This window comes from Fukomys damarensis, unplaced genomic scaffold, assembly GCF_012274545.1.
Source record: "Fukomys damarensis isolate Sample0158 unplaced genomic scaffold, DMR_v1.0_HiC HiC_scaffold_33, whole genome shotgun sequence".
Lineage (NCBI taxonomy): Eukaryota > Metazoa > Chordata > Mammalia > Rodentia > Bathyergidae > Fukomys > Fukomys damarensis.
The window spans coordinates 17546432-17567497 of NW_022900945.1; the positions used below are offsets into that span (position 1 = coordinate 17546432).

Below are 21066 nucleotides of genomic sequence, written 5' to 3' on the forward strand. Positions count from 1 at the left end.
TCTTCTATGCAGTTCAAATTTCTTCGTACTCTTTCACTTTCCCTTAGTAAGTTACATAAAAGTATAGTATACTTTGCTAGATGTGTTAGATTCTTGTGTTCCCTGATCTTAAACCTTAATTTTTACACTTTACATTTTTCACTATATTTACTTATATAGCTCTAACATGATTTTTTCCATTTACATCAGTCAACCTTGACATAAAGTAAATTCTTGATCTTCTTAGCTGGCAACTATCTTATGAAATATAATCACGTAAATACAAAAAGGATGATTGATTATATATGTTTCCTTTTTACTTATTGCTTTATATCAAGTCTCAACTATGATTTTCATTCATGATGGCCTGATTTTATGTTCATAAATACAATGTAATGTAATAGCAATAAAAATATTCTTAAATCATGAAATGGGCAGATTAAAAGCAAGAAGGAAATTTCTGCAACATCTAGAAAATAACATGCAAACTCACTTGACACAACCAACATTTATCACCATTTTACTTTATGTCTTGACCCATAGAGTTAACTTCCCAATATAAAATGGATCAAGGTTTATAAATATGTTAGATAGGTCCCATTTTATGAAATTCTAATATTCTAAAAATTAACTAGGTTATTGACCACATTCATTCTTATTTGGGGGGTTCTTAAGTCTTCCCCTTAGCTTACAGTACTGAGTGACAAATATTACCAGCAGCTGTCTCCTCAATTTTACAGCCAAATTCACATCATGGCCATGAAAGTCCCGTGTAAATAGCTCCTTGCTCCCCATCCTTATCCATACCACCTCTCTGATTCCTAACTCATCAGCCACACTAGATTTCTCTGCTCCTAAATAGGCCATCTGTGCTACTCTAGGTCTTTGGAGGCTTCTAACAGCCAGGATGCTTTTACCAGGGAGCCTCTTGTACTCAAATGAGAGCCTAAAACATAGTAGGTGTTCAATGAACATGTTTCACTGATTGATTGGTTGATGGATCTATAGAGTAGATTTCATCGCACTCATATTTTAAATTCACTAAGGGAATTTCCTATGTAAAGGAAATCTGAAATTAGATATTTTAACACACAGGATTATAAAGTTACAATATGTAAAATGACACCATTTCCAATAATAAGGATATGTATAAATGATCCAGGGATGCTTAACAAAAAAAGAAAACACAGGAGGCCAACTGGATATGTTAGGTTTTTCTATACACTCCGATAATTGTGCAAGGGATAGAGATAGGCGCAGGATCTCAGATATTCGTTTTGAAAAGTACGTTGGAAAGGATGAATCCTGCCTATTGCAAGAGCACCCTGGGCACCAGCTTCCTCATAGCATGGACAGTCCTAACGCACGCCAGCTAGCCTTCCTAACACTGCGCCGAAGAAATTACACAAATACTTGTGCAGAATTGTTTTAATCCACAAGATTTCTCCTGTAGACTTCTAAAAAATAAGCCTTCTAACAATAAGTAATGTGCATGTATTACACTTAACTTCTGGAATTTTTCTAAATTTAAAAATCACAAGAAAAAAAATGCTCTCCTAAATGCACAGAATGACTATTTATTTGTAGCCATCATTTATTTTCCTTTTTCTTTTTCCTTCTCTCTGGAAAATGCTCCCCCAGCCTGACAAGTATCTAAAAATCCATAAAGCATGAGTTTAATAAGTATTATAAATCACTTGTTACTGGCATTTTTAAGATTTGGCCTTATCGAGTTTTAACTGACATGTTTTGCAAGTACTCCTGCTGTTATATGGGAGCAATATAAGTTTAATATTTAGTTACTGCAACCTAAAGACACTATGAGTTTCTGAAATATAAAAGCCATAAGTGAAAAAGAATGTCCCTAAAATAATAAGGCAAAACATTAAACAACAGAAGACAAAAAATTTCTGATTAAAATTAATTATAATTAATTCTTTAAAAATTCAACATCTAGTACTGAAATTGTCGTATGTCCATTTTACAAAAGTGTCAGTTGTTTATATGCACAGTTGCCATTACAGTTAGCAGTACTGAATTTATCTTAAAGAATATTGCCAGTCATGTTTATTGTCTATAGTTAGATATCATGCTATGTACATTTATTATTTGAAAGCAAAACTAAAATTTAAAATCCACCATTCACACATTTAAAACTTGCAATTTTTGTTAACCTCATCAAACCAGATGGAGAAAATGTGTCCTGCTGAAAGCCATTTCTGTCCGGAAAAACAGTGACCATTTTCAGAAACTCATAAATATGAACCATAAATGAAATCATAATGAAGAAATATTTTGTGCATAGAAAATATCTAAAGACAAAATATCATCTCTCTAGAAGGCATTATCTATTGCCATATTCCTAACTAATCAGTACACCTCATCAGTCGCATCTGAGGCAGGTAAGATAATAGATTCCTAAATAAACCATGCACACGACTCTACTGCTTACAACGGAAAATGGCCACTTCAGTGAATTTTTGTAAAGTGTGCTTATGTTGCTCTCTCTTGGTGAAAAAGCAGTACTGTTCAAATTGATTACCACTGATTTTTTAAAAAACTTTTTTAGAGGTTTTCTTGTTAAGAGAAATAGTCTGTTTTGATACAGCATTTTCAGTGCCATTTGCACAAATTAAAGTGCTAATTGCTAACCTTAGAAAAGCTAGGAGTACTTGAAACGATTCTGAGTTTCTAAATTGAAGTGAATTAAAAGCCAGCTGGAGTATGCACTCAAATGTTTTCATTTATGGACTACAAGAAATTTCATTTCCTCATAAACAATGTACCAAATACAAAGAGGACCATTAGGATACTGAGTAATTTGGCCCTGATGCACCAAAAGAAGGTGAAAACATGGGCAGAGTCTCCCAAGTGCTCTATATCTACTTCTGCATTTGCAGAAATGAATTATGATCCATTAAAATAAGAAAAGATTAATGGACAGACATAAGTGGTAGCAAAAGTCCAAACATGTAAAGAAAGATATTAAAAAAAACTTTTGAGATAACCAATTTCAATATCAGAACCTGCAGCATGGGGAAGCCAACTGGTACCTGCTTGGCAAGAGCTAACTTGTGCATTGTCTTCCCAACTCCATGTTCAGTGAAATAATTTTGACAGATGAAAACTGCCAAGGTGGGAGTATTTACATGAACATAAATTAGCAAACACTGTAAGAAAGGGTTTTCTCTCTAACTCTGTGTGTGTGCGTGTGTGCATGCGTGCGTGTGTGTGTGTGTCTGGTTCTTAAGCATACATCAGTACAATGCTAGAAACGCCAAGGAACAAGCCAAGAAAGAAGACCTTTGCCTTTGACCAATGACAATAGATATATAATTAAAATTCTCCTAACTGTAATGAATTAAACTCTAAAGAACTTTTCAGGGGAAGTTGCATACTGAACATTCTGTAAATGACAAATACTACTAAGTTCAGTGTAGTGCCTTGAAACTAAAGGGCATCTTTCCCCTCTTTTTCATATACTTTTACATCCAATGGCACATTCACAATTACCATTTACTCTCCTCCAAATCTCCAAATTTACTCTCCTCCAAATCAGGAAGGCATGCCAGTCATGTCCTTAACCACTTCTCTACAGTAGCACTTACTGTGTAAGTTCTGGGAAAGTTTAAGCTCAACAAAAGGCCACATCCAATCAAAGTGAAAGAATGTTTTCTATGCTTTTATATCTAAATATGAGACTGATAATGTGGATGTTCGATAGTATGAAGACATAAAAGATATAAGTAAAAGTTTGTTTGGTAAAGACTTAAAAATGCCAAGTCCTTCAAGTCCTTACTAAGTTATACCTACTTTCAAAACTCAAGACTCAGGAACATTTTAGGATCTTCCTTTCATTTGGGACATGTACTCATCAGTTTGAAGAAACAGCCTCCGAAAAAAAAACTGCAATGTTGTTTCAAACTTTAGACTAGAACCTCCTGGGTCTGAGATGTGAAAACTTAACTTCTAATAAGCATCACAGTCTTCTGCAGTTCGCATATGTCAAAAGCATGGAAGTGAACTTGTAATGCACGGTCTAGTGGCTTACGTTTCATTAGGCACAGCTCGCTGCCAGGGGAGGACTATCAAGGGAAGGTTTGATTATTATTTCCATCTGCCTTTGCCCTCCAGACCCACTTGACTATGTCATACCTCAAGGTGACTATTCTGTTGAAGAGAATACAATATTAATTAATGATTACATATAAATAATGAAAAGAGGCTAATTGAGCAATAGTTGAGCTAAACAGCTCCAACAATGTCAATGACAGTGACAGCAAGACTAAGCCACTGATAAACATTAATAGCCATCAAAAGCAGAAATAGTCTTTTAAATTCATCTTTTCATGCATTTCCTCACAATGAAAGCCAATAATAATAGCATGTTTTATATGAAAAGATGTTAAAGAAAATATAATCATTGAACAGCAAGAGTTGACTGTTTATCATTTAAACCTCAGAATGAAAAGATATTTGGTGATACAAGATTATTTCTAGCATTATTGACAGAACAGGAAAATCATCATATTAGTAACATAGAAAGAAATAATCACCATGCAGCAAAGTACAATCAATGACAACGTGATTTTCAATGTTACAAGTCATTAAGTTGAAAATACATGAGAATCAGTCAGAATCTATTGTGAAACCGTATAATAAAAATAGCTTTTTAAAAAACTGCACCACATCAATAAGGTATTCATTTAATAAAATAAAAAACCTGACCTGTGGATATAGTTATTTTGAAAGTTCTCTATCATAGAGAATGAAAGTGGGGCAACCTCCGTGACTTCAGAAATACACAAATCAGTCTTCATAACAAGCCTGTGGAACTATCACCACCATCCCCATTTCACAGACAAGGAAAAGGAGACGCAGAACATTGCTGACCTTACCAAGCGTCAGAGCATTACTAAGTGATGCGGCTGGGCTATGAACCTTGGCATTTTAGCTCCTGAGTCTAGTCTTGTGGCAATTGTATTTGTATATTTTTTATCTAGAATAAGATAACACTACACAAAATCCAGGAATCCTTTCTAATAACAAATTCCATCTTGAGCTGGCTTGGCCTCTTTCTACCATATACCCCTATGTATATCCTTCTGATTTGCAAATTACCCAGTATACAGACTGCCAGTTGGGTTATTCTACTTCAGAAGCCAAGCCAGACCCTCCCATTAAATGTGGAGGTGTTCCATGCGCACCACAATAGAATATCTGATAGAGCTCCTTACATAAACCTGTCGTAGTGACTTACTGACTTTTCCTTCAGTGACGTACAATTCTTGACACCCTTAGCTTAAAGGGAGAGAGGCTTATTTTTGCTCCTGGTTATTAGAAGATTCAGTTCATAGTGGGCTAGCTCAAAGGCAGGAAGGCTGCCATAGAATGGCCTGCCTTCGAGGAAAGCTGCTCGTGTCATGGAACCCAGGAAGATGAGAGCAGAGGAGGAGCCAGGGAGGAAGGATTCCCTTCCAGGTCACAGTGATCAGCCTCTAATCATGCCCTGATTCACAAGAGCAAGCCAGCTAGGGACTCATCAGGAGACTGATCCACTGATGAATACAACACCTCCATGATCCAAACACATGGGGCTTTGGGGGGACTTCCAAGAAATAACAATAACAACACCTTTGCTATTTATCCTTAGTATATCTCATAATTATGTAGATAATAGAATTTGAGCTCATGGGAAGGAAGGATGTTATCTTAGTAATAAGTTGTTTCTTTGCTAGCTAGCATAGTTCCTGACACAGCTGAAACTGAACATGTTTGTTAAAATGGAATTATATGCCACAACCAAGAAAATCAGGTTTGAAAGGAACAATATTAACCTACATATTAAACACAGCTAATCACCTTTGTGCACTAAATAAAATTTTTTACTTGATTCCTTGAATTATCTTCTTCATTCTTTACACAGAATAGGTCGAAAAGTCTGAAGGATGCTTTCTCAGAAAGGTCTTCAATCTGGCTCATCCTAACTGCTCTTTTACTACCAGCCATTTCCAAGCTAGTCTTCCCCACTCTTCCACAGGGCTGACATAGCTAACTACATAAAATACATCTCTATCCCCTCATTATTTGCTTTTAAAATATCTATTGATTCCATTGTGTAAAGGGTAAAATTAAAGCATAAGGATCACATATAAGAATTTTAATGATTTTCTCCAGCCACACACCTACACATACACACCATTTTTCATTACCATAATGAAAAGTGGGAGGCTATACAGATCTATAATGAAAAAAGGTTTATTTAGCTCATAGTTGTGGGGAGATTCAGGAGCATGATGGTGACTTCCACTGAGCTCTGCAGAAGGCCTCTGGTGCATGAGGTCGTAGTGGTTAGACTGGTGCCACATGGAACTATTAAATGACCAGAGGCCAGAGCAACACAGAGGGGCCAGATGTGTTCCCTTTATATTGATTCTCTTGAAAGAATAAAGCTACGGGTTCCAAATTCCCTTTATCCCCCTATGACCTGTGCCCAGGTCCCATCTCAACATCATCACCCTAAAGGCCAAGATGGGAAGACAAACCACATCCAAACCACAATGGCAGCACATTCCAAGCCACATTCAGTGATACTGAGCCTCCCTGTCTCCTTCATAAGTTGGGCCTCTTTTGCTGTGATACTCCCCATGTCCACAGCCTTTCTCTTAGCTCTTGACATGCTTCTCAGACATCAAAACCTACCATAAAGGCTCTAGTGACATTTTCCCAACTCTCCCATGCAAGGATATTCATGCTTTCTGCTCCACTGCAGCAAATGCCTCAGGTCTCATCTCAGCCTTGTCTGCGGGTGTTACACAGTAATGACTATGCGTCTCCGCACCTAGAATATGAACTCTTTCTAACCCACCGAGCACACAGAACTGCAGCACTTGACAGGTCCTAGCCTTAGTGCTTCTGGTGCTAACAATTGACTACTTTTACATTAATCAAGCCCTGCTGGGTAAAATCACAAGTTGCCAATGAAAAGCTTTCATTTATCATATTTAAGCACTACTTTGTGTCAGAAAAAGCAAGTACATGGTGATTCTGCGATGTTTATGCATAGTGTTCCCTAAGAACACGCTGCAGGTTGGTCCTTGCAGATAGCTTCTTTCTTCTGCTCACACACTGGGATCTCAATGGTTAGAGGAACTTTGAGGGAAATGAACAAACAAATTGTCCCCTTGATGCTGCCCTAGGAGGAAGAAGGAGGTAGAGAGTAAGGTAGCCGGGAAACTGGAGCACACCAGGCTGGGAATCCCAGGCCGGTTTGGTGGGGGGCTCTTAGCGCTCAAATATTTTACCACATTTGTGCTTCCCTGGGCATGATGGGGTAAGGCACTGTGCAGACAAAGAGACATTGGGAGGAGTGTGCCCATTCTACAGAGCCTCCCACACAGCTCTTCAGGGAAAGCCCTACTCTATTACAGAGAAACTGAGGCTCAGAGAGAAACACTGCCGCAAGGTGCAGATGGATTGAAACCTAGGTCATCTGGCAACTAGCTACTTTATGACAACCACTTTACTTTACTGGAAATAAAAAGATACTTTTGGTTTAACTAAAAGACTATGTCTCACCTATTTTATAGAACCACTAGAATTAGAAACCATGTCCTCTGCTTCCTATTCCAAACTATTTACTGCTACATAAGAAAAAGAGACAATACATGAGTGGTAACACGTTATTAAAGTAGAAACTCCAGTCTTTGTAAAGAGCTTGGTTTTAATTGTCCAAAACCTTGGGACTAAGTGTAATGGTGCTATGCAGCCCTTAAAATCTCTAAGTCCCTCAAATAACAGAGGTACCTAAATCAGATCTGCAGATTGCTGTAGGAATTTCTAGCATGTGTAGGAAGAAGCAAAATAAACATTAGAACATTCAGGTCCTGTATGGGTTTCTTGTGATTTACCAGGACACAGACACCCTCAAGAGGTTCTGAGTAGCCACTGAATGTAGGGAATTTACCTGCTGCTCAGAGAAATGGGACACTAGAACTGGGCCACGTTGCTTGCTCTTATAAATCAAGAACTCAGTGTTTTAATTTTTCCAAAAAGGCAAGATTTATTTAGAATTTTTTTGAATAACGTGGCAGTATTTTGTGTGAGAAAACAGATCTGAATAAAATGAAATTTAGACACAGAAATGGAAGAAAAAAATTGAAAAGGGTACATAAGCAATATTTGACTATAGTGCCAGAGGCTAAAATACAAAATCAAGCTCATAGCTGAAAAAACTCTTTATTCTTTATTTGTAGTAAATGTTTCATAACACATCAATTTCTCAGTTTAGAAAGTCTAAAAGACAATAGAATGAGCTAAATTTGCTTATTTTTTAAATCCTTTCTTCCCTGAATTTGAGTTTTCCTTTGTAGCTTTCACATTATGATGCAGAACACTTACTGAACAAATACCAATTTAAGTTCAAATGATATTAGGTTTTTGATGATCTACCTATTTTTAGCCTAAGGACTAAGTGATTTTCTGTATTCACATTTTCATCATTTTAATGAAAATGAGGTAATATGCTGTAATGGCATTTTCTTAGATTGTATTAAGGTTTATAGACTCTCAATTTTTCATATATGCTGTCATATACTTTTCCTTTAAGTCGGATATATTATGAATATGCACATATATTAACAATTTTACTGCTGTAACAGAAGGCTGCAAGTTTAAATATTAATTTTATGTTTCTCAATCTTTTAAAAATTATTCTAACATGAGCAGCAACAGAGCCATACTGCAGCAAAGCTTAACTATATAGTTTTGCAAGTTTTGTCACTGCAATGCCTATTTAATACTCAGAGAGTTTATGGCCATTTGTACCTATTCTTCCCTAACAGTTGGAATTTCATTCTCTATTAGTATGTCAAATATTGAAGGCTGCCTTGATAATGCTTCAAAAATGATGAATGCCCATTTCTGTTTCATGGTCAAGACACCACTCTATCTGCAAAAATCCCAGTATTTTTGATAGGTGCATAAAACGTTTCAGTATAGGTCAACACCATTCGATATATGTATATTCCCTAAATATAATGATGGTGGATTTACTGTATTTTTAAAGAGGGCTATTAATAAGTAACATTTTACATGGAATAAAACAGAAATGATTGCGACAAAACTTATTAAGGCTTACAAAGTGCCTACCATGTTACTTTGAAAAACTTAAGACTCAAAAAAATTACATGATAAACACTGACTTCCACAATATGACAAATTTTAAATAAATTCCACTTACGAAGGTCAGCCACAAGCAGGCTTTGTTTGCACAGAAACATGTTCTTAGGTGGCCACCAAATGCTTTGAGATATATCATGTTACGAAAAGCTCTCATCTCCTAATGGGTAACTTTAAACTCTTCATTAACACCTTTTTAAAACACATAACTCCAAATAAATTATCATTATCTTCTCATATGGACTTGAGCATTTTACAAAACTTTGCATATTACAATTGTGTTGCAAATGTATAGTAAAACTCATGCCTACTTTTAAGATTATCTATGGTCTTTCTATCGAGTTTATTGGTACATTTTAGGTATACAGTACAGTTATATTCATCATTGGGATCTTGTACCTTTACATAACAGTTCTTGGTTTTCATTTTTCCCCCTTACCCTGCCCTCCCTTCACTCCCTCTTCCCTTCCCTATTTACAAATACTTTATTTCCATTTTTTCATGGTTTTTTTCTTTTCCCTTATTTCCCTTCCCCTACCCTTCCCACTTCCCCTAGAACTTTAGTCCTTTTCTTCCTCTTTCACATTGTCAATTATACCATTAGGATCTTATGTACAATTACAGTTTTTCATACCAGAGAAACTATTTGGTATTTACACACGTATGACTTAAGAGTATATCCTCAATATGCATCCATTTTCCTATGAATGACTCTAATTTCTCATTCTTTATGACTTAGTACTCCCTTTTATAGAAAAACCACATCTTATTTATCCAGTCTCCAACTGATGGGTAAATGGGCTGTTTCCATGTTTTAGCTATTACAAACTGTCCTGCTATAAACAGAAGTGTGCATATATCACTGTGATATGATTCTTTTCTTTTGGAAAGATACCCAGCAGAGGGATAGCTGGGTCAAATGGAACCTCTAATCCTAGTTCTGTGAGCTATCTCCATATTGATGTCCCTAGTGGTTGCACCAGTCTGCACTCCCACCAACAATGGAGAAGGGTTCCTTTCTCCCACAGCCCTGCCAACATTTGTTATTGGTTGACTTCTTGATAGCAGCCATTCTTTGTGGGGTGAGGTGGAATCTCAGTGTTGTTTTCATCTGCATCTCTCGAATGGCCAGTGATGTGGAACATTTTTTCATCTATTTACTTGATGCTTTTACTTCTTTGTCTGAGAAATGTCTGTTCATTTTAGATGATCTGCATCTCGAATGGCCAGTGATGTGGAACATTTTTTCATCTATTTACTTGATGCTTTTACTTCTTTGTCTGAGAAATGTCTGTTCATTTTAGATGTCCATTTTTGAATAAGACCTTTATTATTTGGGGGATAATTGTTTTTTAACTTCTATATTCCTGGTCTTAAGCTATCCCTCTTGACAACCTGGTTTAAATATTCCTCTACAGTTCACCAAATTCTCAAATGACAAGTCCTAGTACAATTCTTGCACTATATTTGTGCTCATATTTATATCACCAAGGAATATGGATAATTAAATGTTGGCTACTTCATTAGTGAATGAATTCGGTTATTCCCAATTGGAAAACTGTGGGAAACTGTTGAATCAATAAAAGACTAATTGATAAAAGCATTGTGACAAGACACCATGGTGCAATTACTTTGGAACTAACGTATATTCCATTCCCTTTCTGGAGATCTGATTTTTGGGTTGGTTTTCACGGTGCTGGAGATGAACCCAAGTCCTCCGGCATGTCAAGAAAACAGTGTTACTAAGCTTTAGCCACTTTCCTTTTGGGATATTTATGATGGATCTTAGGGAAACTAAAGCGTCTGAGAGGTTTTGGAAGTAGAAAAACTCATTACAATTTTTATATTCAATGTTTTCCAAATTTACCTAACTATGGTGATGGGCACTGTCATCTTCATACACTGAATATATGAGGAATAGTCATTAAAAGCCAAGTCTCTCCAGGTTAAATGCTATCATCTTACTTTCTACAAAAGTTTATTGCTTATTTTGTTTCAAAGACATTATATTTGGTTTTCTAACACTAGAACTTATTTCAAAATGTTTTATTTATAATTGCTTTATTTTGCAATTTTCCAATATTAAATTAAATGGACATATATGAATGGTATAATGTATAACTTGATATATATCAATTTATTTGATAAAATAGATATGAAACCACACATATTGACCTACCTCATCTTTACCTGACACTGAAAAAGTAAAAAAATTCAAATGCTCTTTATAATGTTCTATGTAATATTTTAACTTATAAAAGTAGTATGCATTTTAAATTATTGATATTTAAGGTCAACTTTTATACCATCTGGTTGTCCATTACAAAAGGAAGGCATGCATACTATAGAGTACCAGCCACATAATAGGATTTTACCCAAAGTGTTTCCTTTATTTATAAGAAAGCTATTCTGCATTGGGTTCAATCCTCAGCACCCCACTAAAGCAAATAAACAAATAAAGGAAAACTTCTAACTTCATTACATGTAATTTTAAAAAACAAGTTATGAACAGCAAGAATACTAAGATGTATTTCCTTTTGAAGGTTAGTATGTTGTTTTAACGATGATGAAATTATGTCTAAAAGGTGAAAAACTATAATAGTACACAGGATCCTAATGAGAATTAATAATGTGAAATAGGAAGTAAAGGGATAAAGGTGTAAGGAAAGTGGGAAGGGTGGGGGAAAGGTAATAAGGGAGAGGAAAAAAATATGAGAAACTGAAAAAATGGAAATAAAGTGTTTGTAAATGGGGAGGGGAGGAGGGGATGAAGGGAGGGCAGGGACAAGGGGAAAAATGAGAATCAAGACCTATTATGTAAAGGTACAGAATCCCAATGATGAATGTAATTGTATTGTATACCTAGATTGTACCAATAACCTCAATAAAAAGAAAAAAAATAAAAACCAGAGTAACTCAAATGTAAAAAAAAAGAAAAAAAAAGTGAAGTACACACCTGAGATGCTGACAAAACTCTAACCAGATTAGTAACACTGTTATAATCCACGATTTTAGAAAGATATTATGTCCTAACTTTTAAAACAGTCTGCTTTCCAGCCAGCTAAGAGAGGAACTAAACCAATTCTGTTTTCTTGATCTGACCCTAACAGCAAGTAGCACTATCCCCATAAAGATACTGTTATCCCAGTATCAGCAAAAATTACTGTGAAAATATATCACCGAGGAAGCTTAACTGGGTGCCAATCTCTTGTTACTAAATTCTGTGTATTTAAGTATTTTGAAACAGAAATAAGCATTTGATGACATATTATAAATTTCTATGTTAAACATTTTTATTACAGTAACATATCTGAGTGGCTCAAATAGCAGCACCATACAGACATCACATGCTAGAGCATGACAATGCAATGCTAACTGCACACCGAGTTGACATTTCAAGCATATTCTCTGTAACAACATTTGTATTCAGATACAGGTAGTAAAGCACATGAGGATAATTTGAGTCACGATTCATGTTAGCAAATGTTTTGCTTTCAAACTAATCCTCAAACCCAGAATCATTTGCAAAGCCATTAATATTCATATGTTGTAGCAGATACAGTAGTTATTGTTTGAATTGAACAGCTCAGGACAAAGAATTGCTAGCGTTTGAAAGAGAAATATCAGCAACACCTGATTACTTTCCTAACATAAGCCTTCTTACTAAACTAGGAATGTATTGGTCTATTGAGTGATGTCTTTACCAATATATTTCAAGTGAGCAGGTGGGGTCGGGATAAAAGGAAAGCTTTATGAAGCTCTTCTTAGATAATATAGCCCATTAATACAGAATGTAACCTGAGTGATAATCTTTTAACACTTACTTATGATAGACAAAAACCTATCAAATCCACCAAAAATGGCAGCAACCTCACAGTATGCATTCTGTTTTAGTATATCAACTTTTGGGCTGCAAGACTATTATTTATGGCAACATATCTTTCTTCATTGGGATCCAATTGGTGATATTTGAGACATAGACACTTCAACCTAGTTCCCAAGAATTTCAGCAGATAAACTGAACTTGATCCAATAACATTTTATCTAAGTTTTATTGTTGCCGAAGCAAAAAGAAAAATAATGTTTAAAAGGCATGATTTCTCTTCTTTTGATTTTGTCCATGCAAAGTCCAAGGAAAATTAGAGGAGAGGAAAAAGAAGCAGTGTAAGGAATAAACTTTTCATTATGTATATATTTATGAATTTTAAATTTATTTATGTTTACACCAGTCAGAGCATTTAAATAAGAACTTAGATTTAGATAATATTGCCCTGAAAACTTAAATTTCTCCATTTTAAGAGAAAAGCAAATATTCAAAAATTATCAGGCCACAGGAACACAAAAATTGTATAGTTATACTTTTTATTGTTTAAGTCTTATAACCAAGAAAACTCAGACTCAAACTGTAAGTTAGGATTACAAAACATAATAGGAAATTATTTTCTTTCACTCTTGAGGTATTTCCTCTTTTAAAAGAATATACATTTAAGAATGAACCAGTGCTTTATAGAAAATTAAATAATGAAGTTTATGTTAGTATAAATTTTTTGGTACTTTGACAAGGCTATTATATAAATTTAGACTTATGAGAGTTTTTACACGACATGACTTTGCTATCTTAAAGAAGGAAGCATTTGGATTTATATTAAACCATCTGAAAATTCAAGTCAGATAACAAAATTCCATACTCAACTACTTACCTACTCAAAAAGACATATGAAATCCTTTCTTGATGTTTAGAAGTTGCTATTATCTAATTCTGCATACATATCAGTTGAAAACAGAGAGTTTTCTTTATTGGGTTTGGTTCGGTTTTAATTTTAGGGAGGAGAAACTAGTGGAAACTTTTTGCATATTTAAGCCTAATTGAGACACATGATATAAAATCTGTATGATCTTTGCATGTTAGGGTTAATAAGATATTCAACTATGTACTAGACAAGTTTCCTCATGCCATCTCCACATTTGATCTTGTTATGATTTTATTCAAGGTAAGTAAGATGCTAGTGAAATAAAATTTGTTCCTAGTAAAACTAATCAGTATGTAAATCACAACAGTACCTTCAACTAATTACATAAAGTAATAGTTAACTAATATACAAGTCTGGATTATTTAAGGTGAAAACTAATTTGTAACCTCAGACTTTATTTGTGGGCAATAATTTAAAATAAAAAGGTTACTTCATCCCAATCTTAATTTTAGAAAGCATTTGCTCTTAAGATTTACCAAATGAGAGAGATATGCTTTCCTATAACAGAACAAAAATGTATTTCGATTTTAAGTAAACCAAATTCTCTTCTGAAAACCTCTGAAGAAATTAAGTAGCTTCAGTTTTTCAGATATGTAAAGCTGTTTCTCTCTTATAAGACAAAAAGAGGGCGAGAAAGACCTGTATTCTCACTTATGCTGACAGGTTTTAATCCTACGAAAAAATTTGTAATCAAAACTAAGAACTATTTTATGCCTCCAAAACACTTCTGGCCTCTTCAGACCTCCTTGGTCCATTATGATGTCTCTCTTCTTAGCTGCTCACTTTGGAGGTGCACTGCAGCAGCCACAGTCCACAGCACACCAGGTAGTATACGTGAGTAATGAGCACACGGCTTCTATTCATAACTTCCTCATACCAAGCTTGATCAGTATAAATAGGCAAATGTGGTGATAAAGTTCTAGTGCTTAAAATAAGGCCAGACTTAAGGAGCTGGAGAAATAAAACTTGTTCATTAAACAGCTCAGTAGCTTTGTTCATTTAAATTTATTCTTAGCTTTTAATGTATGCACACATGCACATGTGCACACATGCCTTTGCTTCTGGAGGGCGGCTTCCTCCCAATGTTGGATCTTCTCAGCTATTTTAAATAAAATTTCATTCTTGTACAATTAAAGGCAGAAATTCTAATGCATACACTGTAGAATCATTTGGACTGAAGCTAAAGTAAGTACATGGCCAACAAACTGGGTTTATACAATTTAACGGTCATTTCAAGTTGTGTCTCCTTTATGGCCAAATCATGATTTTAAAAAACGAATGACTAAAATTACTCCACAAATGACTTATTGTTGATCATTCTTATATATTAACATCATAATATCCCGATTTTTGCATTATTTAGTCTAAGAAATCTGCAACATCTTTAAAAATTTATGGAGTTACACGCACTACATTAATTTCCTCCAATCCTGATATCCTTATCCTTCTTCCACAGAGACAAGCACATATTTTTTTGAAATGCACTAGCAAGAAAAGGTCCACTGAATGTGGATGTTAGGTAGTCATAAAGAATCAAGTAACCATCAATAATTTAGAAAAAATCCAATTACCTTGGACTAATACTCTCTCAGAAAATGGCTTTAAAATAAAAATATATGTAACTTCCAACCTTGGGATGCCTGCTCTCCAACCTGTGAATTAAAGCAGACCAATTTGTCTGCCTCAGTTCTCCTACTTTGGGCTATATCTTGATTTACTGGAAATAGCTTTTAGGATACCGCAAGGAGTGAAAACATTCACAAATTTTACAAATAATTGTTATCTATGAGAAAAACCATTTGAGAAAGAAATTTAAATACATTTCTGAAAGGTAAATATTGCTCTTTCTAGGGAGCTCAACCAAAACTGTTTATATTTTTATGAAAAACTGAAAGCTCACTCATTGATTTAAAAAAATACTATAAGAAAAGGAAGTAAACTGCTATGAAACTTATTCATGGTAACATTGGACAAAATGATACTGTACACTGATTTAAAAACAAAAAACCTTCAAGGGTAACTCAATGGCTAGTAGCATGTGTCATTTGAATTTTCTGTTCACAATCATGTAGCTTATTTTTTGTAGTGCAATGAGAAACAAATGTAAATTGGCCTCGACATTGTGAGACTTCGAAAGTATAACACATTACCTGTAACACCAAAGTGAGTTTGAAGTGTCAACTCTTCTGCCAAAGAACTATATTTAACCATCAGCTCAGCCCATCAAAGATATTTTCCAAAAAATAAGAAGCATGAGACAAAAGCCATATAGAAGTATTCTGTCCGTACTTTTTCTATTCCTTTATGTGACTCCTTATGAAAAGTAAAAATAAAAGTGAATTTACATTTTATTTTTAACCAATTAGATTGTCTTCCACTTTAGATCATAACATGACAATGCCACATCCTTACTTAAAATGCATATTTTCACATGGAGGAATTAAAATGTTGGAGAATCGGGCTGCAATTTTTTTTTAGTTCTGTACAGTGTGCCACAGTAATGATAAACCCGTTTTGTATTTAATCCTATCATCAAGGAACACCAGGCATTTAAATCTTTGTATTTTATTCTAAATGGCCAATGTGAGTGAGAGAAGTAATATAGTATTATACTATTAATGCATTAAGTCAAAATCTGTGTTGTCTAAAAAATAATATAACACTGTAATGGGATCTTCAATATCAATTCTCTTTTATATATTCTGCAGCAAAAATAACATTTCTAGCAGGAAGGAGTCAATTATAAACCTAGCAAACTCTAGACATTCACATAGTTGTGTAAACAATTTAACATAGTTTATTACATTTTCAGAAAGGCTAACTCTTATATTCAGTTTTCTGCTAATTCATATATTATAATAAATATATATGTTATTTGAGTGAATGTGTGTATGTATTTTCACACATATACATGTCATATATACATAAAACAGCACTTAACGGTCACTTTCTTTGCAGTGTCAAGTTGAGGAAATAAATTAATTACTATTATGCTTAACCTATGGCAATCTTCCCTTCAGTTTCACAAATGGCCATATCGGGATGTAAACAAAACATTGGATCGAGTCATTCCAGATGAACTGTATTTCATGTTGTAGGCTGGGGTTCTCATGAAGAATTGGGTGCTTCCTGGTGGTAAATACCTAAAAATAATGATTAAAAATTAGATTATTACAAGCAATCTGGCATTAATACCATTCACTGAAGTTATATGATTAGTAACTGACACATCCTACATAAAAACATGTTACTATAACAATGATACAATTCATATAAAAAGATGTCTTCCCAAGATGTTGAAATCACAGAATCTCACTTGAATCTGAATACAGATACGACATATGATATTAGTATCCCAAATTCACCATCCCTCCTTATAAGTAATGTGTGAAGCCAGTCAAATATTTAAAACACAGTAATGAGCCACATTAACAATAATTTATGTTTCAAGACTACTGTAGGTATTGATTATAATTTAACGATAATAACATATTATGAATATAGGCAGTCTAAAAGAAAAAGTTAAAAATTAACATTCATAATTACAGAATTTTTATATTCTCAGGCCATATAGTGCTTCTGGGTATAGGTTACATAGACCCTTTGCAGCCAAATGTATTTCAGAATCTGTGACTTTCCTAGATTTTAGAAAGGTAGTGTAAAACTAATAGGTCCATCAGGGCTTTATACATCCTGTACATGAACCATTAATATTTACACAGTAAAATGCATGAGTATTCACAATAAAGCATATAGATAAAAGATCTGACACAACGCCTGACACAACTTAAAAGGAAGTTAGGTTTGATTTGGCTCACAATTTCACACTCAGGCCACAGATAGCTGGCTCCAGGGCAGAAACATCATGACAGAAGGGTATTGCACAGGAAAGACACTTAGTTAACGATGCCTGGGAAGCAGGGGTCAGGAACAGTGCCAAAAAGAGGCCAGGGACCATATTTAATACCCATGGTCACACACCTGCATTACCCAATGAGACACACTCAGAAGTGTGCTCTACTAATCCCATAAGTCAGTAGTCTCCAACATTTCTGGCACCAAGGAATGGTTTAATAGAAAACAATTTTTCCACCAGAAAGGACACTGGGGAGGGGGAATGGTTTCGGGATGATTCCAAAGAGCATGCACCTAGATCCCTCATACGCACAGTTCATGTTAAGCTTTGTGCTCCTATGGGAATCTGATGCCACAGTTGATCTGACAGGAGGTAAAGCTCAGGCAGTAATGCACTATGCAAGCAAGAGCAGCAGGTGAAAATAGAGATTAAAGCTTCACTCAACTGCAGCTCACCTCCTACTGTGTGATCTAGTTCCTAAAAGACAATGGCCATGAAGTTGGTGACCTCTGCCCTAGGTGGCTCTCAAGCCAATTAAGCTGACAAGTAAGCTTAACCACCACACTCCACCACTTATCAAGCTGATGTCCAAACACATCTGCTTGAATCTTATTTCATCCCCAAATAAACACAAGGTCACAATTCTGCCTAAGAAGATACAATATCCTACATACAATTGAAACATAATTATCCCTTCCCTAACATCCCAACAGTTCCAGCATTGCTAAAAAGTCCAATTCAAAGTTTCCTTTGAGATTGAAAGCAAACTCTTAACTGTGAATTCTTGTAAAAATCAAAATCAACTTAAATTATCCCAGTACACAATGGTACAGGGTAAACATCCCCATTCCAAAAGGGAGGAGTAGGAGAATGGAAAAGAAAAGAACCAAAGCCTAGCAGGGCAAACATTAATTCCTGTAGCTTCATGTTTGGCTTCTGGAGTACCCAGTGGTACAATGTAAGTTCTAAAGTGTGTGGGCAGCCCTTATAGCCTTGCTAGTTGCATACCACATGGCCTTTCTGTTAGGCTGGTTCCACTCCATCTGTGGCTTTCCCTAGCAGACACTACACATATCCTGCTTTTCCATATTCATAGGGTCCGCAAGCATTTTTAGCTTCATTTCCATAAATCAATTCACGCACTGCCCTCTCAAGGGCTCCTTGCCTGGCTTCGCAGGCCTTTCTTTGAAACTGTAGTGGAAGTCTCTGCAACTGTTTTACTCTGCATGTCTACAAAACTAGCATCACATGCATGATGCCAGTCTTCTACCAGCTGAAGCTTCAACTATGGCTGAAACTGAAGCTTCTGGGCCCCCTTCAACCATGGCTACAGTGGCCTCTCAATGTGTAGATGGCCAAACAGCGAAATAAAGGAAACCAATTCTCTAGGTGACACTTTTTAAACAGATGTCCCAGGAAGATTCTTAAATGAAAGGTTTACGTTTTTGCACCCTTGAGCTCAATGGACAGGATCATGATGAATTTTGAGATACTATCAAGGTGTCTTTCTTCTTGTCCTTCTACAAAGTACTGGGTTTCTTTTAAATGCTGTTAATCTCTTCTACAAACACACCTTCTGTGGCTCCACTTTACATGTGGGTTTTGGGAGGGTCAACATTTAAGGTTTTCAAATTTTTCTCCTTTCTTTTTTGCCCCTGGTTCTCACTGTAAATTTGGCTGAAAGCATCCAGTATTACCCTTGTCATGGTATGAATGCTGGATTACCTTGAAATTTTCTCCACGAGATCAATTAGTCTATCACCCTTAAATTCAACCTCCTACAGTCTCAGGACATGGGATAAATAAACACAACGTAGCATGCATGGCCTGTAGTTTAATTCCAAAAAGAATCCTCATTCCTCACTAAAACCTCATGAGTCTGTCCATATTCCTAGTACCTTTCTGATCTCTGACAAGAACCAACCATCAAACTCTGCTTGCAACATCCTAAGGCTTCTCTATTTCTCATTGCAAAATCTTACACAATTCTCCTGTAAATCAATTCCAAAGGCTTCTTAACCACATGGTCAAATACAGTCAACAACCCCAATTCTCCACTATCAACTTTTTGCATTAGTAAGTTTTCCCATAACTGAGACACAGTATCTGATAAGATATTACAGGAGGACAGGTTTTTTTATGGTTTTGTTTTGTGCCATTCAGGATTGAACTCAGTACCTTTGCCCTTAACTACATCTCAATCTTTTTAAAATTTTGAGACAAGGTCTCACTGAGTGGAATTTTTACTTGTAATCCTCCAACCTCAGCCTCCTAGAGTGCTGCAATCACAGGACATAGTTTAATTTGGCTCAGGATTTGGGGGGATTAAGTCCATGGTTGACTGCCTCCTCCAAGGCAAAAGCGAATAACAGAGCAAAGATGCTTAGATCACAGCAGCCAGGAGAACTGTTCCAGAGAGGATGAGGCAAGGTACCATATAAAGCAACCAAAGTCATGCCTCCATGATCTACCCAAATGCACACAAAAGCGTGCTTTACTCATCCCTTAAGCATCTCCCAAGCCATTCAATTTAGCAATTAAGTTTAATCACGACACACTTTATGTCAATTCAGGACAGATTTGTCAACAAATGTGTCTTTTTTTTTTCAAACTTTGGAAATTATAACAGCAAATCAGAAACTGTACCAGATTTATTTATTTTCCTATGAAAGCCCGTGGCTGGCGTTTTGTCAGTCTAATCTACATGTCTGGGGAGAAATGGTTGGCAAAAACCACATAAACAAGTGCAAATAAATAACACTATTAAACTGTAATTCCAAAGAATAACAGGAGACATGTTATAAAGTCAGGATCAAAATATCCATGAAGTTTCCAACAGCAGAAGTATCAACAGAATGAGACTGGTAATTCACAGAGGTCTTGGAAAAATAAACAATGGTACGAGTATCAAAGGATTTATTTAATTTTCTTCAGTTCATTAGAATCCTTGAGTATCATAAATTCATAAATATGTGAAAAAAAGTGAAGGCCAGGAACCCATTAGCCACTATTCTATGTGAAATGGTACCAATAACCATGATACCACTGTCAATAGAAACTTACATTCATAGTTAATATGAATTCTGAAGAAAATGAATGCATTATAATAAAATTGCATACAACATTCAGATTAAAATAGCAGAATTTTCCACAATACCCATTAATATTATTTCATGAATTATCTAATAATATACACTAAACCTATTACCTAATATCACAAACTATAAATTATTGTTCAAATCATTAAATAATGAAACAACTGATTTCTCACATCACAGATTATATAAATTATATCTTAAT

General features: G+C 35.3%; 1 protein-coding gene across 2 annotated transcripts in view; it reads right to left on the minus strand.

Moving 5' to 3' along the window:
• Positions 1–13647: 13647 nt before the first annotated feature.
• Positions 13648–21066, minus strand: part of Ttll7 (tubulin tyrosine ligase like 7) — a 132898-nt gene continuing 125479 nt past the window's right edge. For both annotated transcript variants that reach the window (XM_010613737.2, XM_010613736.2), the window contains exon 21: positions 13648–17053. In XM_010613737.2, the coding sequence (XP_010612039.1) occupies positions 16933–17053 (121 nt within the window). In that variant the 3' untranslated portion in view covers positions 13648–16932. The remainder of the gene's footprint in view (positions 17054–21066) is intronic.